Source organism: Panthera pardus, unplaced genomic scaffold, assembly GCF_024362965.1.
Source record: "Panthera pardus isolate Hobbes unplaced genomic scaffold, ASM2436296v1 HiC_scaffold_25, whole genome shotgun sequence".
Taxonomy (NCBI): domain Eukaryota; kingdom Metazoa; phylum Chordata; class Mammalia; order Carnivora; family Felidae; genus Panthera; species Panthera pardus.
Window position 1 is genome coordinate 21,900,857 of NW_026526821.1, and position 27,176 is coordinate 21,928,032.

The 27,176-nt window shown below is 42.1% G+C and overlaps 1 protein-coding gene across 2 annotated transcripts in view; it reads right to left on the reverse strand.

The window, feature by feature from the left end:
* Nucleotides 1-27,176, reverse strand: part of CTNNBL1 (catenin beta like 1) — a 160,494-nt gene that overhangs the window by 116,283 nt on the left and 17,035 nt on the right. For both annotated transcript variants that reach the window (XM_053890266.1, XM_053890265.1), the window contains exons 2-4: nt 14,525-14,713; nt 10,347-10,453; nt 130-271 (exon numbers count right to left, since the gene is read on the reverse strand). In XM_053890266.1, the coding sequence (XP_053746241.1) occupies nt 130-271; nt 10,347-10,453; nt 14,525-14,713 (438 nt within the window). The remainder of the gene's footprint in view (nt 1-129; nt 272-10,346; nt 10,454-14,524; nt 14,714-27,176) is intronic.

The following is a 27,176-nucleotide window of genomic DNA, read 5'->3' on the forward strand; positions in this document are numbered from 1 at the left end:
ATCAGAGGTAATTAGAATGAAAACAGAACACCAGACGTGACAGGAGACATCAGCAGAGACAGACAGAAGAGAGTAAACAGCATTCCCCCACCATGTCAGCCTTCCTGCTGAGGACAGATCTGAAAGGATATCTGTATTATCGTGTCCAAGTAACCCAAGAAGAGACTGCACAGCATTCAGCTCCACCAGCAGGTGGTACAGGTCTGGCATGGTGGCCACCACGTGCATCTCCTGAATGATGTCATTTAGGTCCAGCTCGGATTCCATAAACCTAGGAGAGGAAAACAAGACAGCATCAGTGAAAGGAAAGCAGGGAGGAGCAAAGAACAACATAATCCAGACAGAGAGACAATCTGTCAAAGTGTCTGCAACAGACCAACCAGGAAGTACACTCATCCAAACATCACACTGTCACACAATTTCCTGGAGAAATCGATTTCCTCATTACAAAAATCAATCTTGGATTCAGATCTCATTACAGGGTTCCCCTTATTCTTGTAGTCACAAGTTGCCTTTTAGAGGCTCCTGAAGCATTCTGTAGCATTAAGTGATCTGCCCACCAGCAGACGTGCTGTGGATGAGCTACCGTCACCACTCGGTGTGGCAATCCACTATGCTGCCCTGACACAGTTATCCTACTAATCTGGAAAAAGTTTCTCTTACCCGCCACTTCAGATCAAGGGCCAATTATTCCCCTTCCCCACAGGAAGATACCGAGATTCTGCTGCCATCCAAAAATCCCCTCCCTTCCTCCAAACCCCCTCCCTTCAGTCCTTCAGTGAGCCGACTAGGGGGCAGACCCAAAAGTAAAGCAGATCTAGTCTCTGGCATCCTGTAATCACCACCACACCTTACGCAGCATGATACTTCATTCACGTTTTCACACCTGAACCTTTCAACAAACCTATGCCCAGGCGCTAAGTACAAAACTTCTCTGCATTTGCCTCTCCCTGCATTCCCTTAGTGTTTGACATATAAGAAATGCCCACTAAACCTTTGATGAACAAGATAGGAAGCTTTGTTCCGAGGAGGAAGGGAGCCAATCCATGTAAAGCAGCTGAACAACACCTGACTGAGAGTAACTGAGGGGCAGCAGCTCCAGACTCTGGAGCCAGACTGCCTGGGTCTGAACCTGAGTTAGCCGCTTACTTCACTTCTCTGTGCCTCCGTTTCTCATCTGTAAATAAGATGATAGTTACCTACTGTTCCTGTAGGAACGAAAGGGTTCCTGTAACGAGTCAGTGAATAAGCACATATAAAACACTTAAGAGGCGCCTGGATGGCTCAGTCAGTTAAGCGTCTGACTTCGGCTCAGGTCATGATCTCACGGTTCGTGGGTTCGAGCCCCGTGTCGGGCTCTGTGCTGACAGCTCGGAGCCTGGAGCCTGCTTCTCATTCTGTGTCTCCCTCTCTCTCTGCCCCTCCCTGGCTCGTGCTCTCTTTCTCTCTCTCTCAAAAATAAATACGCATTAAAAAAATTTTTCTAAACACTTAAGAAAAAGTGCCTGACATATAAAAAGCACTCTACGTTGGCTCTCATTTGTTCTTTTCCTGATACTACTATTATTAATATGTCTATCTGCCCTTCTAGAATTACATCTTTTGTCTCTACATATCCACCAATGCCTGCTTAATTAAAATGAGGCCATAAAGAAAAGGAACATAAGCCGGGACTTTTGAAGTCATATAGGCCTCATTCAGATGCCTGCATGGCTGGGCACACACTACCTCTCCAGAAATCTGGACTCTGTGAGGAACAAAATCTGGAGACTATAGTTCTTTAAAACATGCCTGTATTTCACACAATATCCCTTACCATTGTTTTTCCCATTACTTTTTTTATTCATAACATTTATAGATATATTTTCTAATTATAAAATACTTTTTATAAAAAACTGGGAAAAGAAAGATAAGCTTTCAAAAGGTAAACAGACATCGCCCATTATCTTACTGACCAGAAATAACCACTGCTAATACTCTGGTAGGTTTAAGCAATTTTTCTTAACTCCCAGCCTTTTCCTCCCCGAAAGCAGCCCACATAGTATACAGTTCTATACTCAATTTTTGCAGTTGTTGTTAACATAGGCTGAACAATTTCCCTTATGAAACATTCTTCTACACCAGGAAAAGCCAGTATCTGATGCTGCTGTCAGTCCTTCTCCCGTGGCAAAATCCATCTCTGAGCCCAGCACTCTTCCCTGCTGAGCCCAGACATGACTTCAGAATCCTTCTCAACACAGCGCTCCAAAAAGAGACCAGCAATCAATCCCAGTGTGGGGGTAGGAGATGAAACCATCTGAAATTCCTAATCTAAATAATACCTTTTAGAAAAAGCTACATGGTATTCCCTTGAATGGATCTATCATAATTTATTTTACCAATCCCCCTTTGTCAGACATTCAGATCGTTTCCAATCTTTTCCCTTACAACAAAAGACACTAGGATGCATGTATTCATAATTACTGCGTTAGGGTAAATTCCCAGGAAGGTGCCCAGTCAGAAAGTGTGCATAACTTAACAGATTTTGCTACAGCTCGCTGGAAAGGTACCAACAGTGTGTGAAGTGCCTGTTCCCCCCGCCCCCCTCAAAACCGGTATTACTTAAAATCTCCTCCAATTTGAGATGAGAAATATAACTTATTTTTTATTTTGCATTTCTGATACTAAGACAGTTCAATTTTTGTTAACGTTTACTGGTTGTGTTTCTTCTTTGATCATTTTTACATCAGGGTGCTCATCTAATTTGTCGATTTGCAAGCACTCTATGTTAAGGAAATTAACCTCTGCTATATATTGCAAAAAAAAAAAACAAACCAGAGAAAGATATTTGCCCTTTGATTTGTATATTGTGCTTTTTAAAATAAAAGTTTTTAGGGGTGCCTGGGTGGCTCAGTCGGTTAAGCATCCAACTTCGGCTCAGGTCATGCTCTCACGGTTCAGGAGTTCGAGCCCCCGCATCAGGCTCTGGGCTGACAGCTCACAGCCTGGAGCCTGCAGCCCACTTCAGAATCTGTATCTCCCTCTTTCTGCCCCTCCCCAGCTGGTACGCTCTCTCTCTCTCTCTCTCTCTCTCAAAAATAAACAAACATTAAAAAACAAACTTTTTTTTTAAGTTTTTAAAAGTCTAAGTCATCAAATCTTTGCCTTTATGAACTCTATTTCACATGTATCCTGAGCAAGGTTTTTCCCCTATGCTAAGATCGGAATATATTTTATGATATACTACTTTTATGTTTGTACATATTTAAATGTTTGGGAGTAAAAAATTCCGAGATACACTTTAGCATATGATATGGAGCAAAGATCTAACTTTATCTACTGCTAGTGTTTGGCCAGTTGTCCCAATGCCATAATCTACCCTTTTTCCACAGATCTGAAGAAATGCCACCTTTACCATGCACTAAATTTTAATGTGTCCTCTAATCTTTTTATGGGCTTTTCACTCCATCTCAGAGATTGGTTTACAAATTCCTGAGCCAGGAAGGACCACACTTCCACATTATTACAGTCTATTTTTCTCTGTTACAGCAAAATATTGTTTTTCTTCTTTTCCAACACTTCCTTGTCTATTCTCAACCTGCTTACTATTCCAATTTCAAAATTATTTTTCTCAAGATTCTCCCCCATACCACTTTTTTTAAGGCTCCCTCCACTGTGCTCACAAGCACAGATTACCCTTCTAGGTCACTAGGTTCCCTATCACCTAGCGTGTGGAAGCCAAGTGAGAATCACGATGTGGGAGAGCTGGTGCAGAATCCAGACACTGGGCAGCAGATCTGTATCATCTCTGAACCTAACAGGCTCAGCAAACCTCTCGGGCTTACATGCCTTACATGTGTGCTTTTAAAAAATCTGATTTGTAGGGAGTAATGTGACAAAAGATTTTTACTGGGAAGAACTGGCAAGGGCACTAAACAGTACTAAACAACGTCATGTGGAGTACAAGGAAATGATTTGGGGACCTGGGGGATAATCAGTGAATGAATGTCAGCCTGGAGACAAGCCTCCGGGGGTATCCTGCAGGGCTCCGCTCCCTCCTTAGGCTTGTTTTTGAGGAACAACTTGGTGGTGAAGATATATAAACAACAAACTTAACAAATGTCATGTAACGCAAAGCTTATGGAGACAAGGAACACGGCAGACGACAGAATCAATTCAAAAAGTTCCTAACAGGCAATAATGATGGGCCAAATCCAACAGGAGGAAAATTACCCAGGATCCACACAGAGCGCCGCACTGAACCACAGAGCCACACAAACGCACACAGTGAGACAGATACAGCTTAGTAAGAGCACATGTGTAGAAAGGACAAGATGGGGGGCGCCTGGGTGGCTCAGTCGGTTAAGCGTCCGACTTCAGCTCAGGTCACGATCTCACGGTCCGTGAGTTCGAGCCCCGCGTCGGGCTCTGGGCTGATGGCTCAGAGCCTGGATCCTGCTTCCGATTCTGTGTCTCCCTCTCTCTCTGCCCCTCCCCCGTTCATGCTCTGTCTCTCTCTGTCTCAAAAATAAATAAAACGTTGAAAAAAAAAAAAAAAAAAAAAGAAAGGACAAGATGGTTTCAGTTCATTGTAACCGCGATACAAGTCAGACCATGAGAGAGTCCTGCCAGGACAGAGACTCCTCCTTCATCTCCGGACACCCAGCGCTGGGCACACTCCCTGGTCCACTACAGAAATTTAGCAGATGCCTGGCAAAGGAAGGAGCAGACGAAAGTGGCCGCCACAATGCAGCTGTGGTTTTTGCCTGCTTAAAAGAAGATACTGCAGGAGTTACCACGCAGGGGCACCTGGGTGGCTCAGTCGGTTAGGCGGCTGACTTCAGGTCATGATCTCGCAGTTCACGGGTTCGAGCCTCGCATCGGGCTCTGTGCTGACAGCTCAGAGCCTGCTTCAGATTCTGTGTCTCCCTCGCTCTCTGCCCCTCCCTTGCTTGCACTCTCTGTCTCTCAAAAAATGAATAAAAATGTTAAAAAAAAAGAAGAGTTACCATGCAGATCAGACGACCGTTAAAGTCCATGACATCTCTTATGGGAACCATGCTTTATTTAGGAGGGCTATGGAAACTAATTCAGGTAAGATTATAAGGAGCCGAGACATCGTCTCATAAGAGAATGTGCTGAAATTCTTTTTCATTCTGAGTTGAAATCTTAGAAATCACAGTTGCCAAATGATGTCTTTGTAAAGTCAGGAGTCTCTATAAAGTCAGATCCTTGTCACCGGGGGTAATTAATAAAGAATGATATGGAAAAAAAAATCAAGAAGAGAGAATGGACTGCAACTTTCATTCCCTTCCAACTTGGAAATTCTTCCAATTATGCAGTTTTTGTTTTTTTTTTTAAGCTATACTCCTAGAGAAGGGGGGAGGAGGTGATGAGAGGGGAGGGGAGGGGAGGGGAGGGGAGGAAGGGAAGGGAATCCCAAGCAGGCTCTGCCCTGTCAGTGCAGAGCCCGACGCAGGGCTTGAACTCACGAGTGGTGAGATCATAACCTGAGCCAAAGTCAGACGCTTAACTGACTGAGCCACCCAGGCACTTCTCCAAATATGCACTTTTAACCCAAAATTTTTCAGTTAGGAAGTCATAAATTCATCAAAACAAAACACACAAAACAAGCAAAAAGTCAACTGTGAGTAGGGAAACATCACAGAAATGTCACTGGGGTCCAGTATTCCTTAAGTAATGACCTGGAGTGGGAAATGCCTGCACTTGGGAGTGAGACTGACCTGGGTCAGCCCCACTATTTGTAGGACGTGTAACCAAGAGCAGTGTGTCAACAAGCATTTGTGGGGCATATACTAGGTACCAGTCACTGTGCTAGGTCCTGAGGATGTAACAAATAAAAAAACAATCCCAGCTGCTGTCTTCATGGAGCTTCCAGCCAGCCACAAATATAAACAATCTATACAATGCAATTCCTTGTAAGGATGTCCAGTGCTGACCAAGAGAACTGTCACTGGAACACAGAGCACAGGGCCCTAATCTGGTCAAGGGAGGCAGAGAATATTAGCTAGCCTATCTCTAAACTTCAACTCCCTTAAACTTCCTAGCTAAATTATAGTGAGGATTAAAAGAGATAATAAATATCATATGACTAACGACAGTTGGCACATAGCAGATGCTCAATAAATCTAGGCACCCTCAAGTCTGCTCTGCTGTAACAAAGAAAATGTTCTTCTCTTTTTGCTGACCAAGAATCACCTACTCATTTAAAGCGCACACTATAATATTTGTAGAGGACTGACTGTCTAGGGATTAGGTATACCTTTGGCAACAGCTGACTCACAGCTGGAAGAAAGGATCAAGTTAGAGGTCAATGGGAAAGCAATAGAGTAACATATTAAAACAGTAACCCAGGCTGAGGCGGGTCGTGGATTCCATCTGGTATGAAGAATATTCTGCTAGTCTGCCTGTGTACATTTGCTTCAGACCAGCAGGATATTCTCCTTCAACCACAAGAATGAATATTAGCTGATGACCAGCAAAGTTAAAAAAAAAAATACCAGAAAAGCAAGAGAAACCAAGGAGTCCTCCTACAATCATAAAACCAGCTATCGATGCACAGGGAACATAATGTTTCTTCCACCCAAATGAATCGGCAATTCTCAAAGTGTGGTCCTGGGGTCCAGGGTGAGGTAGGAGGTGGCTGGAGACCCCTTTAGGAGTCTATATGATCAAAACTATTTTTACAGTAAACCCAAAACATTAGTTGCCTTTTTCTCTCTCATTCTCTCAGGAGTGTAGGGTGGAATTTTCCAAAGTGCTAGACAACACATGATGCTATCATTGCCCTGATGGCTAATGAAATGTGTGCCTGTATTATTCTAAAATTTCCTAAGATCAGCACTTTGGGGCACTCAATAATCTAAGATGCAAAGGGGTCCTGAGACTAAAAAGCTTGAGAACCACTAAACTAAGTAATTCTGCCCCCACAAAAATGAAGAGAAGGACTACTAAGGACTTACTAGGGAAGCAGCACACTCTGCTCAACGTGATGTTTGGGAGGATGATCACACGGTGTAGAGACTGCATAAGGAGAATTGTCAATTGAATCTGAAATGCAGCCAAATGAAGAGAGGCATCTTTGGGTATGCAATCAAAATGACAATTGCATATATGGGAAAATAAATGTGAATGTTTCTGATCTCAACCGGAAAGTTTCGTTCAAGTACGCTCCAGCAATTTTCATCTTAATTGCACCTTGCTGGTCTAGAGAATTATAAAAGACACTGCACCAATAAGAATTCAAGAACTCAAGGTTAAAACACAATGTAGTTTCTTAACTGCTTTTGGACATGAAAAAAAAAAAATGTTCTTTAGGCATAATGTCAATTTTTGAATGTTGCAACTTAACTAAAAATAGCGTATAAATTTGTCTGAATGGAAAACACTGTGGTTGTTGCTGTTGTTTTTTAGGAAAATAACATTTTCTTAAAACCACTGTATAGACTGTAACCCTGGAGCATTTGTGGTACCTAAGTCGTAGGTGGTGAAACGACCCGCAGAAACTCACTGCTCTAAACGGACAGAGGCATACGTCCGGGCGGACACAGGCAACACTGGCATTCCAAAAAGCACCGTGGTTCTTAAATGTGTAGTGTTCTCAGCCTACAGCACAGCTTCCTCATAATGTCTCCTTGGGTTCCAAGGATGGGAAATTAACAAGGATGACCTCAACTATAGAAGATCCCTCCTATTCACTGAGCACCTACAGTCTGGCAGGTGCTGTGCTAGGTACTACAGACAGAGACAAACAAGACACAGTCTACCCCCTAAAAGGAACACAGAGTCTAATGCAGGAAGACCACTAAGTAAAGAAATAGCTATAAAACAAATTTCAAAGATGTTAGAGACTGAGCACACTCACTGTGGGCAAGAATTTAGGGAAAGAGGCCTGCCAATGGGAGAGTAAGAGGCCACGGTGGGGAATCTGGCTATCAAATTTAGCTATCCGTAGCTATCAAAGTTTAAAATACATGCCCTCCGCCTGGGTGGCACAGTCGGTTAAGCGTCCGACTTCAGCCAGGTCACGATCTCGCGGTCCGTGAGTTCGAGCCCCGCGTCAGGCTCTGGGCTGATGGCTTGGAGCCTGTTTCCGATTCTGTGTCTCCCTCTCTCTCTGCCCCTCCCCCGTTCATGCTCTGTCTCTCTCTGTCCCAAAAATAAATAAAAAACGTTGAAAAAAAAAATTAAAAAAAAAAAAATAAAATACATGCCCTCAACCAGAGACTTCCACACTCAGGTATGTACCCCAAACAATGTGCGCTAAGACACGGGGACTCCGCAGGCTCACTGCAGCATTGTTCATAAAAGTCAGTATGTGAAATAGCCAAATGTCCATCCAAAGAAAAATAATAAATAAACTACAGTATCTCCACACCATGAAATACTACGCACCAGTCAGAAAACAGAAGGTAAACATGCATGTGCCAGCATGGAAAGATCTCCCGTAAACATCAAGGTTCAGGATATGTACAATATGACTTAGGCAGGAAAAACATTACATATGTAAATCTATGAACGGAAAACAATCTAAAAAGATACTCACAGAGACCATCTCTGGGTAGCAGAATGGAAAGAGGGTCAGTGCAGTGAAGGAGAACTTTCATGTTTTACTTTTCTTACATACTGTTGCCGTTTCTTATAACGACAATCTGTTTGCGTATTCCTTGTCTGATCAAACACACACGCACAGCGTGCAGTATGACAAGTGCTACCGTGCGGTGGAGGTTAGCACAGAACCTGACAGGACTCGGGTGCTGGGAAGGCTGAGCTCAGATGCAGCTACTCCTCCTGTCAAAGAGGGCTGTGGCCTGGGTGCGGTAACCAGGCTCTCCTCTCTGTACCTCACCTGCAGTACAGAGAGAACGTAATGAATCGTGTTAGCCTCACTAGGCCGCCATGAGGACGATGTGTCCTCTGCTACCCCTGTGCCCTTCTTTGTTCATGCTAATCATCCTGGCTGGCAGGCCTGTCCAAGTTCTTTCCTGACTCTGAAAGCAACAATCACTCTTCAAGGCCCAGCTCAAATACCACCTCTTCTGTGAAGCCCTCAACAGCCCCCAACTTGATATTCACTTTCTTTCTTCCGGATGTTCCCACAGCACTCTGCTTGTATCTCTTTTAAAGTATATTTCCTTCTACCCTGCACTTACAGCCAGTCTCCCTGTTAACCTATAAACTTGAGTACAAAGACTGTACTAGTCAACTCTTAATTGCCTAGGGGCCTTGGGCCGATGAAGATTCATTAAAAGTGTATGTCCTGGGAGGCAGAGAGACAGGGAGGGAGGAGAGATTTAGAATTAAAATCTGTGTAAATATGAAAATCCCTTTAGTTAGAATTCACTTTTTTCCCCTACCTAAATCATACTGTACACATTCCATACCCTGATTTTCTTGGTCACATCGCAGGAGATCTTTCCATGTTAGTACTTGTCAAGATGGACTGAAAGACATCGGATTCCTCCTTATAGCACCTCACAGTACACAGTGAACAATCACATGAACGATCACATCATGAGCACTTACTATGTGCCAGGCACTGAGCTAAACACTTGCCATTATTGTCACTGTGTCTTCACAACAGCTCTGTGAAGGAGGTACTACCTCCTTGTACAGATCAGACGCCTGAGGCTAAGAAAGGAGAAGTGACTTATTCAAGGTCATGTGGGAGTCACGCCCATATCTGTCCAACCCCAAAGCCTTTGACGTGTTCTCAACAGTAGAGCTATCACTAATGACGGGCATAAGCAGTCTTCTTCGCACCCTGAGAAGGATAATGCAGAAAAGAGTTTAACAGAACAGGACTGACTTTTCGAAGAGTCTAGTCCTGGGCTGGTATCTGGGAGCTTGGCTTTTGAAAGGTTCCCTAAGTGATAAGGGTGTTTTGTCCACCTGGAGCACTGAACATGTGCTTTCCCTCTGGGAGCGTAGAATTTTGACAGCCATTGCTGACAAAGGCCTACATAACCTGTCCGCAACAAATATCCTAGACTCTAAGTCTCAGATGGGCTTCCCTGGACAGAGGCAGAGCACACAGGTTGATGCATTTCACTGCTGGGAGAAAGGAACATGTCTGCATGTAACCCGGAGAGAAAATATAGGGAGGCTCCACATGAATTCTCCAGACTCGGCCTGGTATGCCTTTCCTTCTTGCTGATCCTGCTACGTACCCTTGAGTACCACTGACTCTGCGCCCTAGGAGTCTTTCCAGTGATTTCCCAAACGTGTGTCTTGGGACTCCTGGCACAAATCACAAAAACCAAAGCAGGCAAAACAAATGAAAAGCAAAACAAAAACAACAAACAACACGTAGGAGAAAAAAGGGTATCACCGAAACAGAGCCTTACTTCTCTGGGTTATCTGGAAACTTGATCCGCAACTCTTGGTTTTTGTATGATCTTTTTTCAAATGTAAGGATCATTTTCTTCACTGAGCTTTCGTCTAGTGGTTCCTCCTGGTATAAAGGAAACGAACGGCAACAATTTCAGTCCAAAGGGATTTCTTATTTACTAATCACTACTTCTTTTCCATGCTCTTCCATGCCATTCTGCCACTCACCTTTCTGGGTTAAACCCTTAGTACATACTTCGTCTCCCTCACTGGAAAGAAGGTTAAGGGTCTGGACCACACGCTGCTTTCTTTGTATCACTCTGTGTGTCTCACATCCAGCTCAGGAAGCTCAGTTTTAAGGTTTTAGAGACTAACCCATTCAACAAATGATTTCCTGAGCATACTATATGGCATGGAATAAGCAACAACATTAGAGAGTTTTATTTAATATTTACCTATCCTTCTCCTCTGCTGTACAGATAAGACAACGCTCGGCGGCTTAAAAGAACTTGTTCAAGGTCAGAGCCTGAGTCAGGGACAGTGGACCTCAATCTTCCCCACAGTAGGGATCGGCAAACTCCGGGGCACAGGCCAAGTCCAGCTCACCGCCTATTTCTGTACAGCCCATACTGTAAGAATGGTTGTTGACCAGCAGCAGTCACTGCTCTACGTCTCTTACACATCACCGTTTCTGGTCCTTCCTTACTGGCTGCTGAGAAGGAAATCAGAGAGGCACTCGCAGGCCTGATACAGCATCAAGAATTTAATAACCTCACTCAGGGGAAGCATAAAAAACTAGTAGACCATACAGTTTTCTTATTTCAAACACTCAAATAATAACTACAAAGGTAAATAAAACGAATTTTTGAAAACGGAATCATTTTCCCCAAAAACGTCTGCAACAATTTCAGGAATGTTTTCTCCTCAGTTTCTTGTCGAGGTTAAAGTCACATGCTGCAGTGCACTCTGTCTCTGTGACACCCTCCTGACTGCTGGCTCCACAGCTCTGTGGTCACTGACCACAACTCACCCCTAAAAGCAATAAAGGAACTGCTATCAAGAGAGCCGGTGGGGCACCGGGGTGGCTCAGTTGGTTAAGCGTCTAACTCTTGATTGCAGCTCAGGTCATCTCTCGGTTCGTGAGTTTGAGCCCCCGCATAGAGTGCTGCACTAATAAGGTGGAGCCTCCTTGGGATTCTTTCTTCCTGTCTCTCTGCCCCTCCCCCACATGTCCTCCCTCTCTCTCTCTCTCTCTCTCTCTCTCTCTCTTTCTCCCCCTCTCTTCTTTCTCTCTCTCAAAAGTAAATATACATTAAAAAAAATTTTTTTTAAAGTGCTGGAAATGTACCCTTTTGGAAAGCACTGAATCACCCCATAATTGTGTAAATACTCTAAGATGTTAGATATTATTTTATTAAATTTCTATTTTCATATATTGGGTTTTAACTGAGAGATACCTATAAATTTGTTTTGGCCATGACACATTTCTTTGATGTTATCGATGACTCCTGGGCTTGAGAGCCTCTACCGGACTCCCACCCCATCCTGGTATCTACAGCTTAAAGAGAGAGTATAAACTGAAGTCCATGCCCCGGCTCAGTCAGGACTCAGAGTCTAGCTTCGCTACTTACTAGCCACATGGCGATGTCACTTTGCTGAATATAATCCTCAAACCCTCACCAAGTCCAACTGACCCTACTTCTTAAGTCTTTCTTGAATTCATCCATTTGGTGTTCGGAATAAAATCCTAAATCCTTCACATGACCCATATAAGGAAGGTCTGGCAGGATCTGGCCCAGACAATCTCTCCAACCCTAAACCAGGGCAAATACCCCTTTCGATGGCCCATGGCTACTTGTTCACTTCTGATTCTCCAGTGCCTGGCACATAGCAAGCAGGCAGCAAAGATGTAAAGGAAGGAAGGAAGGAAGGAAGGAAGGAAGGAAGGAAGGAAGGAAGGAAGGAAGGAAAGGAAAGGAAGGAAGGACAGAAACATTACCTGTATCTTTCAAGGTCATAGAGATGACCTAAAGAGATGAGGTGGGTAAAACTCTTTTACAACTACATGAACATAAACTCTTAATGTTACTATAAGCAACAGGCACAACGTACCCAACGTACTACTAGGATTTAACTAACTGATCTAAATTTCTAGGAACGGTTAAATCTCAGTCAAGCAACCTCAACCTCCATTTTCTTTCTTTCCAAGGGCTAACGACGTCTTGCCCGCTCTGTAGGAAAAAAACCGTATTAGTGTTAATACAGCTCTCAGAGGATTCCCAGAACCTTAGCCTCTCCAGGGTCTGGCCTTCCCTCCTTTAATTTCTCTCCAACACTGGGGGAAAACTGAATTATCAGTCTTAGTCATCGACCACAGCAGTATCTCCAATAGCTCAACGTCAGAAAGCAGAGGGAGATTTCAGAAAGATGAATGCTGGTGATGTAGCACAAAAAGGACAATAATATTTTACAAGCTCACGTGACTTCACAGGGGCAAACATCACTTGCTTTTCATCAAATGGGACTTTGGTGGCAGTGAGAAAATAACTCCTGGACTTGCAGTCTTCCATGTGTCATTTTTACAAAGCGATCTCTTTTTCCCCGTCCCTTAACAGAAGGCCTGGTCCCCACATTACATTTCTGTCTCCCAGGCTAGATACCACTTACCCATGACAGCTACTATCCTAATCCTCCAGTACCAGCCTTGCCCTACATGGGAATTATACCTGCCAATTAACTGCTGCTGCAGGGCTAACAGATTGAGCAGAACCTAGTGAGGGAGGAAGGAGGGAGGGAGGGAAGGAAGGAGGGAGGGAGGGAGGGGAGGGGGAGGATGTGCTATACACACTGTTTGTCTAAGCCTAGCAGGGCCGCTGCCCTCAGAGAGGAAATTCGGGCCTGTCTCCCACCACAGATTTCCAAAGTGTCACCATCTTTTAGGGGCAGACCCCCAAATTAGCACTGGTACAAATCCCAATGAGGAGAGAGTTATTGTCACAACACAGTAAAGACCTTTCCGGAATATGAATCAATTTTTTTTTTTTCCCTTCTCAGATTCACACTCCAGCTTCATTTTTTAAATCCAAACTTAGCATCAGGTCTTTCAGGGAACCAAAAAACAGCTGGCTCTTAAGAATCTATTTCCATAATTCATATTGAACAAAATGCCAGAGTGAAGTAACACACAAGTTAACACTTAAGGATATAAAAAGACACTTAGGTAAGGTCATTTTATTTTTAATCACTGATATTTTACCTCTACTCTTTTTAGCCTCATTCATTTATTCATCAATAAATACTTATTAAGGGCCTACCAAGAGCTAGGCATGGCACAGAGTGCTAGAGATACAGCTGTGAGCAAAACCAAGGCAGTCCCCGTTTCACAGGAGGTGGGACGAGGACAACAAATGAATACAATAAACAAGCCAGGTTTTCAGATCAGAAGTGCTGTGAAGGCAGCGTACTGAACAAAGAAGTAAGACAATGAGAGAATGACTCACAGGGCTACCTCAGAGATAGGACAGGTTTCTCTGAGGAGGAAACATCTGAGCTGAGACCTGAATGAGAAGAAACCAGCCATGCAAACAAAGCATTAAGGGCAGAACGTTCTACAAAGGGCACAGAAGTAAAAAGGTCCTGAGGCAGGCATCAGTGGGCCTTTAAGGCATCCTTTGGAACAGCAAATAGAAAGGCCTTTAGACACCTCTTTTCTTAAACTGTATTTTTCACTCACACCTAAATACCTCATCTCTTAGCTCCCCCTGGAACTTCACCTTTGTTGCTTTGCTAATGCCATTTCAACTGAAAAGCCCTTCTTCCACTTGTCTGATAAAATTCTATGCCTCTTTCAAAGACTATGGACTATAGTAAAAAATCTAAGTGCCTTCAACGTGTCCGGTCTAGGAAGCCTCCCTGACCCTCCTCACTCAAGACCAAGAGCCCCACAGTTCAGTGTTCGGGTCTCGATTGCAACATATAATCCAGAATAATTTTAAAACTCTACAATGATCTTCACACTTTGAAAAATGCTTTCCCAACTCCACTATCCCTCTTAACCTTCATGTCAACACTGTGCAAGAAGTAATCTTAACTCCATTTTACAGGTTAAGCTGAAAAGCTCAGAGAAATTAAGTATTCAGCCTAAAATTACACTCCATGGATACTGTGTCAGGGCCAGCCACACCTGCCACCTTACCTCTTCCTCTTCCTCCTCACCCTCTCTATCAATAATCTGCAGCAGTCTTTTTTTGTCATCATCGGCTTCTTCTGCCACACTCATTTCCTCTTCCCGACCGCGGCTGCGGTCTCGAGTGCCAGCTTGTCTCCGACGCATTTTCAGTTCTTCCTCTTCATCATCCCGGGGACGTTTGGTGCCTCTGTTGGGCTGAAAAAGAGAAAAAAGTAATACAGGATTCCAGAGCTGGAAAAGACACAGAAGGGCCTACATAGCAAATATTCTGAAAGCTTTCAAGAATTCACCGACTGAGGGGCACCTGGGTGGCTCAGTCGGTTAAGCGTCCGACTTCAGCTCAGGTCACGATCTCGTGGCTTGTGAGTTCGAGCCCCACATCGGGCTCTGTGCTGACAGCTTGGAACCTGGAGCCTGCTTCAGATTCTGTCTCCCTCTCTCTCTACCCTTCCCCCGCTTGCGCTCTGCCTCTCTCTCTCTCAAATATAAATAACCATTAAAAAAAATTTTTTAAAAAGTCACCATTTGAAAAGCACCATACAATACGATTTCTCCCACAACATGAAGTAAAGCTCTAAGCGGTCATTTTTCAGACTTTTAATGTTCCATAAATACATGACTGAAATCACCTACAAGGTAGCTGGCTTTTTTCTTTTCTTTACAGAATTTTTTCTAACAGGCAAAGTTTTACCACTTTGCAAAAGTTCCTGTGTATACAGAAATCCCAGGGAACACAGCCACTTTGAGATAGGTTAGGCTCAGCTCACTAGTTATGATACAATCCCCAACACCAATCCCTTCGCACATGGTTTTAATCCACGTCTAAGAAAGACTACAGTCACTCATGAGCAGCTGAAACAGAGAATATTACATACGGAACATCCAAGAGTCTACCGCACTCCGAAGTCCCCGCCTTAGCGAGTAAGGCCCAGATGCAGGATTACCCAAGGTCACAACACCAGCGGCAGCACTGAAAACAGAACTGGCACTTCCTGACTTCTGGTCCAGGGCTCTGTCCGCCATACGGTTAGGTCCTCATTTTGCCTTTGATACTGCAGTCCCCGGAGGAGTTCTTAACAGGGACTTTATTACATTGGAATAAAATGGGGGCACTCCTGAAATGGGCTTAAGAGCCGAGGAGAAACAGCACTGGCACCAGATATCAAATAGCCCACTGTCTCCCACCAGCTCAGCTTACCGCTGATGCAACTTTGGGCATGTCATTTAACTTCTCTAAACCTCAGTTTTCTCTCTGCAAATGACAAATGGAAATGATAACCCTTTTCCCTGTGAACTTCAAAGGATGCTTTTGTGCGTGTGTGTTTTTACCATTTTTTCCCAGCTTCACTGAGATGTAATTGACATGTAACATTGTGTCACAATGTGATTATCTGATTCGTGTGTGTGTGTGTGTGTGTGTGTGTGTGTATTGCAAAACAATTACCACATAAGTTAGTTAACACCTCCATCACCTCATATAATTACTTTTCAAAAATGATTTTCTTTCTTTCTTTCTTTCTTTCTTTCTTTCTTTCTTTCTCTCTCTCTCTCTCTCTCTCTCTCTCTCTCTTTCTTTCGGTGGTGAGGACATTTAAGATCTACTCTCTTAGCAACTTTCAAGTATACAATACGGTATGGTTAACTGTAGTCACTCTGCTCCACACTAGATTCCCAGAACTCATTCATAACTGGAAGGCTGTACCAAAAGGTGGCAAACTTTAGTGAAAGCATGCTAAACGATAACAGTACTGAACAAATGCAAGACATTATTACTATAAGGTAATCCACATGATTCTGTCGTCCACAACACAAGACATCTGTGTTAGGCTCGATGAGCTTTTCTTTATTGTTAGGATAACTAGCACACCAAACGGGCGCTAGGTGCAACATGGGTTATTACTACCAAAGAAGAAAATGCCACATTTGCTGCCAAGCCGCTAAGCCGTCTGGTGATAAGAGACAAATTTCTACTAAACACATTACACATCTCACCTTGTGACTTATAATCCACACCGCTACTGAACTCCACTATCCCAGCAGTGCAAAGTCATTCCCCTCTGTATTCACACACCCTGCTGGTTCCACATACCAGGTGTGCCAGTAAGTCTGAGCATATGACACTGCTTAGCAAACTCACGTTAGACATTTTGGTTTGTGGGTTACCACCCGCTATTTTTCACTCTGTTCCTAGCCTCCGTGAGAGAGATTATAATTTCACATGATAACATTCTATTTCCATAAATACAAAAATTACAAAAATCTATTGTCATCATTACTGGTCTACACTAAGAAAATCAGCAGAGAAAGAAGAAAGAAATCAATATGCCAGTTACCAGGGAGCACAAGAAAAAGGGGGCGGTGGTTTTCAAGTGAGAAAGGAAGGAAAGGTAGCTTGATCCTAAAGGAGGGCAGGCTTCAAACCAGAAATGTGTGGCTCCCCAGCAGGTAAGGAACTTCAGCCCCCTGGGAACACTAATTCTTTCAGGCTCATAACGCGAGCCCTGCTGCGATTCTGATTAGCGCGAGCCTGCCGCAGCAGTCAAATCAAAGCATGAGCTCCATAGTTCTCCACGGAAAGGAGGTTTCTGGATGGTGTATCTCTGAGGGCAGAGAGAAAAGGCAGTGGACCACAATTCAAAGGAGAAAGCTAAATACCTCCCCCCGCCACCCCCCCCCACCCCGGCCTCTCCGGTTAAGAAACGTAAAACTGAGAGAACACCAGCAATGTCTCTCTGGAACACACCTTCCGATCTACTTTTTTAAAACAAACATTTCAGACGTAGGGGAGGAGTTCCACTTTTACCTCTAATCATTTCCACTGAAATAGCATTCTCCTTCTGCAGAACTTAAAGCACCTATTTTAATCTCCACCACATCTCTGGGGAAGAGAAGTAGGTTAACAGTTCTATTTTATAAGCGGGGGAGACGGGATGCCTGAGATCCTTCAATAAACTCTTGCAAAGACAACCTGGCCCCTTCTCAAAGGTGAACCTGATCTCTGCAAAGTTTGCTAATCTACCGTGATTCCAAGACCCTAACTGAGACAGGTCTGAGGGACGTTCAGTCGAGAACATATACCCATAGATAAAGTCATGGCCACGTTAGAATAGTATTTGTTAAACCATTCATTCAACAAATAATGTATTAAGGAACTGCAAGGCTTGAAGGGCCCTCAAGTAATAAGCTGGCCCAGTGGCAGTCCCAGGCTTCCATCTGGGTCATGTCTAAATGGGGACACAGGGACAGACAGGGCCAGTATGGATTCTTGAGACAAGAACAGCTTTGTTCATCTTTAGGAATAGTTTAAGCAGAACACCCCTAAGGGGGCAAAATTCAGGTTCAATGACTGTTTCTACAATTCCCTTCCCCGTCACACAGGGCATTCAGCTTGAGTTTCTCTTGTGACAGCTCTCCAGCAGAGCAGGGCAGAACCCGTTAGGATGCTCTGACATGGCTCTTTCACCAACATTATCAGCTCCCACCTCCAAAAGATAGGTAAGCCATTCGGGGGCACCTGGGTGGCTCAGTCGGTTGGGCGTCCAACTCTAGGTTTCAGCTCAGGTCACGATCTTGCAGTTTGTGAGCTCAAGCCCCACACTGGGCTCTGCACTGGCAGTACAGAGCCTACTTGGGATTCTTTCTCCCCCTCTCTCTCTGCCCCTCCCCTGCTCACTCTCTCTGTCTCTCTCAAAATAAACAAACTTAAAAAAAAAAATTTGTTTTTCTCAACTCTCAACTGTCTCTTTTTCAGACACGAACACTCCAAAGGGTGAAGTTTCTACTCATCTCTGAAATTTGACTACTCAGAATAAAGGTTTAGATTCATTTCTTTAACAAATATTTATTAAATGCCAACTATGTATAAGGCCTGTGCTGGCAACTGGGGACCTGAGTGTGAATAAGATAAACCCTGCTTTGTTGTCTAGGGGGCGTAACAGTCCAGGACGTAGCTGCCCAATCAAAATGTAATGCAAGCTATAAATGTAATTTTAAATTTTTTAGGGGATGCATTTTAAAAAGTAAAAAGAAGCAGGTGGCTTTAAATTTAATGTTTTTCAACAGAATATATTAAACATATTATCATTTCAACATATAATCAATATTAAAAAATTACTAATGCAATATTTTACATTTTTTTCATACTCAGTAAGTCTCTGGAGTTTGGTAGACTACTTTACATTTATAGCGTGTCTCAGCACAGATCCAGCTCCATTTCATGTACCTATGAGCCAGATACAGCTAGCGGCTACTAGACTGGCTACCACAGATCTAGAGGATTTTCATCCAAGGGATTCCTATTCCCTGATAAAGCCAAAATGGAACTGTCCTTCCAGCAACACTGCATAAAATATGGACTCACAAAAAGCTGAAGTCTTATTTGTGAAAGGTTGCCCCCCCCCCAAAAAAATTATGAAGCTAACAACACGCTGACCTAGAAATAAAGATCTACATTTACCAATATTCACTACCGAGAGGGTGATCAGTTACGCAAGACAAAACAGGAATATGTAAGTGGAGAAGAATCTCAGGGCTGTCAAACTGATTCCACTACGGAAGAGCCAAAGGCCTCTGGATTCAGGAAGGGAATGTAACACTCCCAGCCTGTCAGAGGGGTCAACAGCTCAGGCTGGAGCTCTCCTTGCAGCTTACAAAACCAATCCCAAAAGGATTAAGCCATTCTTACCAGTCACCTTCGGAGATTAATTTGTTGTGGAATCTGAAAGGTGTTTGGGATCCCTCAAGATGAAGGAATGACAAAAGAAACTATTCTTCATCAAGTCATTGCTTTGTTTTCTGTTGCCCACAAGACTAGAGAAAAAAATGATTTTATATATATATATATATATATATATATATATATATACACACACACACACACATATATATATAAAAGATGCTTTTACTTTCTGAAAAACCTTGAAGCCTATTATGTGTGTGCATGTGTGATGGATGACTTATATATCTATCCCCCTGGAAGCAGAAATCAAGACATCTCCATGAAAGCTTTGAAAGAGTTAAAAAATTAAATAAGTAATCTGCCTAGGAATACTCCCTGCGTACCCAGACAATATCCAACCTAAGCTTTTGGTTTCATTTTTCCCTCTCTCCCTCTCTCTCTCTTTTTTTTTTTTAATTAAAAAGCAGTGAGAAGCTGTAGCTATAATGAGGAGCTGTGGGAAAATGCAGTTATATTGGGCTCAAAGTAATGTACCATAGGAAGAGGCTACATCACCAGAACGAAGCCTAAATTAAAACTCCACTATGAAACCAACTCCATTTCCTCTGAGCATGCAATCTATATTATCGCATTTATGGTCTTGTCTCGACCTCAATTAGACTTGGGGGTGGGGGGGGAAGAAAGGGGACTTCTATAATAAGCAATAATGGCATCATTATGATAAATTATGAAAACACACAGTGCAATTATTAATGTGAAGAGCACATCTATACCAGGATATAACGGTGGAGATGTGTACTGTGGGGGGCGGAGGGGACGTCTAAGTGCGTTCAATATCGTAAGTCACCTCGCTTAGAAAGGGGGTGATTTTCATAAAAATGTACTATCATGTTAATGGGAGAAAAAAATACGTTCAATTCTATTAAAAATGGAAAACGTCAAAGGAAATCTTCTGTAACCTTATAATAAAGCAGGAATTTATAAACCAGGACTTATTCACCTAGCACCAAGAAGCTCAGGTAACTTCGGAAAAGGGCCTTCCAAGTAGGGACATCAAGTACTATTTCCTAAGTATCAAACAATGGTATAAAGACTCAGAAATCTGAGCTCAAAGGGATAATCTAGTTTATCCCTCTCTTTATAGAAATAGGGAAATCTGAGCCTAGTGACTTTAAGCAATTTGTCTGCGATGGGCAATAATACAAGGCTTCTAATTCCCAATTTAGTGTTTTTCCTACTTTGCAACACTAACTAGTCATTGTTAACCTGTTTGCAATGGTGATATCCTATACAGAGAATGAGTTTTGGAGTCAAATTTTCCTAAACTCAAAGCCTAGTCCCTCTGCTTAGTTAGCAGCCCTGGAAAGTAACTTATACTCTCTCTAAGCCTGAGTCTTCTCGCTCTATAAGCTAGGAACAATGACCACTTTCACACATTTAGGTATAAATGTATATATATGCATGTAAGTACATGAAGGCCAATGTTCTAGAGTGCCCAGCAGAGTCCGGCTCATAGAAGACACTACTTGTAGCTTCCCACCGCTCTTTTACACAACTGATTTCAAAAATCAAAGAACCTCAAGGTTGGAAAGGGAGGTTACCACTAACAGGTTCTAACAGGAGGATCCTTTTTTTAATGCCAATATATGACAGGCCCTACCTCCTGCCATACCTTTTAATACCCAATGATTGAGAAAGGACACAATGACAACAAATACGTTACTATCTATTTGGTAATACTTTTCACTGGATTTGTGTTTTTTGACTCCTACATTTATGAGACAGAGAGAGAGCGAGAGATGGCTTAATTTTGAGAGATTTGAGATTCACTCTACAGAAAATGCCTGTTTATACCTGTCTGGATTCACAGCCTCCTGCAGTAATTCTGAGGAGCTAGAGACACCCAGGCTTTAGGAAGCCCTGATCTAACCCAATCATCTATCTGAGATTTGAACCCCCTTTAAAACATGTCTGCTGGGCATCGGCTGGGGCTTTCCTAACACTTCCGGTAACCAGAAACTTACCTCCTCCCCAAGTCGTGCCCCTTCCATCTTTGGATCACTCAGAGAGTTTGTTAAATTGAGGAGAAACCTTTCAATTTACAATTTTCTTCCTTGGTCCCGAATCTTTCCCTCTCTCTTTTTTCTCCTAATCTTTCTAAAGCAATACAAACATGATTAGTCTCACTCTCACATTAAAAAAACAATCTTCAGATTATTTCAAGACAGTAATCCTGTCTCTTTCTTTCTCTATCATTGCCTTTTCTTTTTCAGAATAAACACTTTTAATATTGGGGGGGGGGGGGAGTGTGCAACACAGGGGAGAAAGGTAGGTATATATACACAATTAAATTCCTTCTTGCCGTTATTCTGAGGTTTCATAATTTTAAAGCTTTCTGATACCTCTTAAGGTAATTGGACATATGGAATGTCACAAACCCAAGCTTGTGGACGGACTGGTATAACCGATTTGAAATGCTCAGAAATCATCTGTTGTTGACCTCGCCTGATTACATTTTGTCAGAATAAAAGGGAGTTTTCAAACATTCTTTTTTTACCAGATGGTAGTGAGTGGCCTGACCCAGAAGTTACAGATGAGCTGCAGTAATGAGTTTTCCCTTCCTTTTGCTGGCTGCACATTCACTGGTGACATTTTACAACTAGGACTTCTGGCTCAATCAATATTTGCAGGCATGAAACCTGCCAAAGTTAACATCAGGGCTCCCTTGCAAATTTGCTTAAGGCACCAGAACTGTAAAAGCTCACAATCTCTAATTCTGCAACTACCATCAGCCAAAATTCATAATCAGGGATCAAAGCCATCAGGGACAGAAAATTCTACCTACCTCAAAGGGTCGCTGTGATGACTAAAACAGCTTATGAAAAGGTTGTATGTAAACTATAAAGTGGTATACCAACAAGGGGTTATCATATTTTTAAGAAATGTCTGAGAAATATTCCAATTATTCCTATACAATTACATATTATGGCTTTAAAAGATTTGAAGCTTTAAAAAAATGTAATGAGTCATGGCAATTTACTACCTTTTTTTCTGGGAGAAAAAACAAGTACCAAACACTAAAAATCTCAAAGCAAAGTTATTGCAAATATAAAATAGAACTCTCATTTACTTAATTCACACACACACACAAATTACAGGTACTGAGAACACAATAATTATGGAGAACATGGGTTTTAACAATGCTCACAAGGAGTGGGGAAAAAACCAATGTATCAAAAATTAAAATCACCAACACTCTCACTTAAGATCTGTAATCTGATTGGCCGACAAGTAATATGGTTGTGATTTATGATTTAAATCACTAGTCATTAAGACTCTACTTAATCAATTCTTCCTACCAAAAGAAGTCTTACTTCTTGTTAAAGCCTGAATGTATATATATATATATATCCATCTCACCTCCAAAGGGTGTGTAGATTTCTTTTTTAAAAGTACAAACCATACTTTAGCATCCATGATTTACTTTGACATCTTCTCTGATTAATTCTGCAGCTGCATCAGAAAGCTGAATGTTGATTCAGTTTCTTTATTTATCAAGGCTAACAAAGGCGGATACTTGTAAAACCATTGGAAGGTAAGCCACCTCCATTTTAGCAGACTTATTATGAATGTTTTTTCAGTTACACCAGAACCATCATCATTCATTCATTCACTCAGGAAGTGTTTACTAAGCCAACAGAACCTGAACATCACTCTATTAGGTGCTAGAGGGAATATCAGACATCACTCCAACAACAATAACAACATAACTGCACTGATCTAAAAGAAGTAGCATAGTACAATGCAAAGAGCAGCAAACCAATAAGCAGAAAAATCTAGGTTCTTGTGAAGCACTCAAGAGTCATACGACCTTAGATAAAAATGCTCTGCCCTTACTCTGCTACCTCACAGGATTGTCTTTAGTAAGGGAGAGTAAGATTAAATGAGACAAAGATACAGCACTTTGAAAAGAAAACAGAACCTAAGATTCAATTTCTCTTAATGACTGCTAATGCAAAGTCCTACACATACAACAGACTTTTATAATTACTTAACATCAGCTTCTGACAAAGAATAGCATTGCAATTATGATCACAAAAGAAAAAATACTGAGGAGCCCACAGGCATATAAAAAGGGACCCAATGTCACTAGAAATCAGAAAAATCGTAAAATAGCATCAGATTGGCCACAAATGAAAAAATTAAAATATAGCAATGTGTTGGTGAAGAGGTGAAGAACCAGGATCTGTTAAAACTTACTGACAGGAGTGTAAAAATGAGTATAGAACTACCTGGTGATACCTAATAACACCGAAAATACATATGTTCTGACTACCCCAGCAATTCTACTCCTAGGTATATATACATTACAGGAATTTTCAGACATATGCACAAGGAGATAAAGAATGTTCACTGGAACATATTTGTAATAAGAAAAAGGAAAAGAAAATTTCAGCAATTACTGGTTGTACACGTAAGTAGTAATAATTTTAAAAATGTGTGGGAATAGTAATCACCAAATTGAGGATAGTGACTGCTTCTAAAAAGGGTAATAAAGAAACTGGATTAGGGAGAGGCCACAATGAAATGGAATTACGTAGAGAAGGGTAAACATACAGGAGACTTCAATTGTATTTATAAAATTTTATTTCTTAAAAAAAAATCTTAAGTAAATTTGGCAAAATGGTATGGTTATGCATATGCTTAGAGGGAAAAAACGGGGACCCCTAGAAGCTAGCAGGGAATCATTCAGAACAAGTCACACCCAACTGGTTACAGTTCTCAGAGTTTACTAAGGTTAAGGGTTTACAACACATACCGGGTATTTTTATCTCAACAAGATCCTTCGCAAAGTTACTCAAGCGGGCAGATAGAGAAATGTGGGCAATTGGCAGTACAGATAGGTAGAACCATAACTGTTTGAACCAAAAGAGTATAAGCACCATGGAGTCCTTTGCTTAAATTCAAAATGGCAAATATGTAAACTCCCTCCCAGGGGAAATGTGACTTAAAAGCAACTCATTCAGAAAAGAGCTGATGACTTCAGTAAATCTCAGGATTCAGTGAATCAACAAGATGACCAACTTTAAATTTTTTTAAGTTAATGCATATTAAGGTCACCTAATTAGAAGCATAACATCCCATGTGGCTACAGTCCCACAGCACTGAATTAGCCACCGCACTTTAAAAAGAGGCATTAAATCTAGACAATGCCTGAGCAGGATAGTACATGCTCTGGAAACCCTGCTATAGGAAAAACTAATATGGGAATCAGAGAAGATTCAGGGAGGGACCCCGGAGTCACCTCAGGCTATTCAAACCATGCCCTAGAAAGGGGTAAATACATACAGCTACATCATGAATAGCAGATCACGTTCCTTTCCTCCTTCATTCTGACTAGAGAAATCCTACTCAGCCTTAAGCTCCAGCTCAAAGGTCACCTTCTCTAAGAGTCTTCCAAAAACTCCAGTAAGACCTCTGGGCTTCCTCAGCAGTGTATCAAATCATACCTCTATCAGCACACAACCGTGCATTAATAAATCTCCATCTGCTCTACAATGCATATGCTAGGTCCTCAAGAGCAGGAATGCTGGGATCTGACCCTTGCCTCTCAGTGCAAACACCTCTCAGCACCCAACAGTGCCCAACACCAGAGTAGGCACTTAACCCACGTTACTAAATCAGCAGGAGATGAGGGGGAAAGGACAGCTAAACCAATGAACTACCCACGAATCATAACTTACTATTAGCAAATGTATATAACGTATACATATTCTCAGAGTTCCTTGGATCGTTACGGTGACTGCAGCCAGCCAGAATTCATACACACCTATATATTTGATCATTTTATGCCATTCTGGGTTATATTTTATGTATCCCTTAGTAAATTCTCTAACCGTGGCACCAGGTGATATAATGGGTAATAGTAAAATTCAGATTCAAAGAATATCAGTACAACCTCCTAATTTACAGATGAATAAACTAAGACTCAAGGACGTGACAGGAGTTGAGCCTGGAGCCAAGGACAGAGGAGGATCTGAAATCTCTCACTTTTGCAGGAGCTGTACACACAACCTCCAGACCCCTTTCCTTAGTCACAACCTCAGCAACCATCATCTTAAATGTATAATTTGTATCGTCTGTCCCTGCCGTCGGCATCTTTCAACTGACATTAAAATCCCTTCTGCGACTTTTCTGCCCATGCCTTTCACCAGGAAAGCTCTCTTCTGTAGCTCCTTGCCCATTTGTAAAAGCTTAGCGCCATCTGTCTATATGGAGATTTCAGGAAGAACTTCCTCCCCCAGACCATTTGGATAACCCGCCCAGTCCTAAATAACAAATTAATATGGCAATGCTGTTTTAAATTATTTATAGTTTTAAACCAAAGCTCAGATACAATAAATTCACTTTATTATTTGGGGTGGCACAAAGGTTAGCTACTTCGGAAGTGCTTGTCGCAGAGGTTGGGGAGAGGCGGAGTATTCATTCGGCAGCCAGCAGACCCACAGAGTGGTTTTGCAAGTAATATGGCACACCTGTTATGTGTAATTATGCTGACAGAGACGATTCCAGCCAGTGGAATATTGCCTCTAGCAATGGACAATTTCATTAAGACTAAAGTGGGGCAAGGAAATCTTTAATTACTTTTTCTCTAAGCTGCCTCTGAGGTCATTGCCAAGACTCCAAACTTCATTCCTCTTCCAAACAGAAAGAGTGGTTCGGGAGAAAGGATGTATACCACAGGAAGACAGATAGGAAGGAAAAGAGGAAAGTGAAGATGTTTTGAGAAAACGGGACGGGGAAGGGCGATGAATAACCCGGGACTGAATTAGTGAGAACCAGATCATAAGGGAGAAATGAATAATTTTACTCATTTACGTAACCTAGGTCTTTCACAGTTGCTCATTAATTCCTTACCGGTTCTGACACGGTTTTGATCTTAGAAGCCTAGGACATTAACTATCATCACTTTTCTTTAAAGGTTAAAACTTATCCACATAAGTCTGTTACAGAACAGCTGACACATTTATTTCAAGGAAGACACAACTCACATGAAACTCTACCCTGAGTATCCTGTTAAAGAGAATATCTTTCAACATTATGGGTAATACTTTAAAGTCTGAAAACATAGCATCATTATAGAATATACTTTCTTTCTAGGGCCGATTTACCCCTTTCAGCTTGAATGAAGTATCTGGTGTTATGGCCTCAATACATGCCTGTTGATGAGCCCATCAAAAACAATGAAAAGAGATGGTTTCATGTCTACTCTTGTCTAAGATGCACTTTATTTTCCTCAACTCAAAGGTTTTACTATTTCTACAGGCTTTAGAAACCACTAAAGTTAGCAAAACACCTCTGTTCCCCATAAAGACAAGTACGGTGAGTGAGTTATTCTCAGAGTCAGAAATAGTGTCTCCACCCAGAAAACAGAACACTGACCACGTGGCCACATGGAATATGATCGAAAGGAATTCTGTGGGAGCCTGGGTAAATGCCTCTTGTCCCCTACAAATTCCTCCGACAGGCTCTATCCCCAGCTCCACGACTCTCTCTCAGGGAGGCTATAAAATGGCTTTAAAGTGATCTTAAGCTAAAAACTGCTCACTTCGAGAACATTTTAGGACACTCAATTTCCTAGCAGTAGCATCTAGTAGACAGAGCAGATAAGGCGAAACGCTTATTTTGCTGGGCAGGAAGGGACTCTACCAAAGATTAAGATAATTAATTAACTGTCTTATACAGAAACATAAATAAAAGAATAAAATAATGTGAACCATCTCTCCCCTTTTTAAAGTTTTCTTTGAAGCTTGGCAGGCTTATGGTATCAAAAATAAAAAACCCTAAGAATTGGCTGCCTTAGAAAAAGGTACCTTAAAACAGTGCAAAGGCCACTGTTTTTTGCATAGTGCAAAGACATTATTACATGTTACAGGAGCTTTACTCTCTGAGAAAGGAAAGTGAATTTTCATAAGCAAG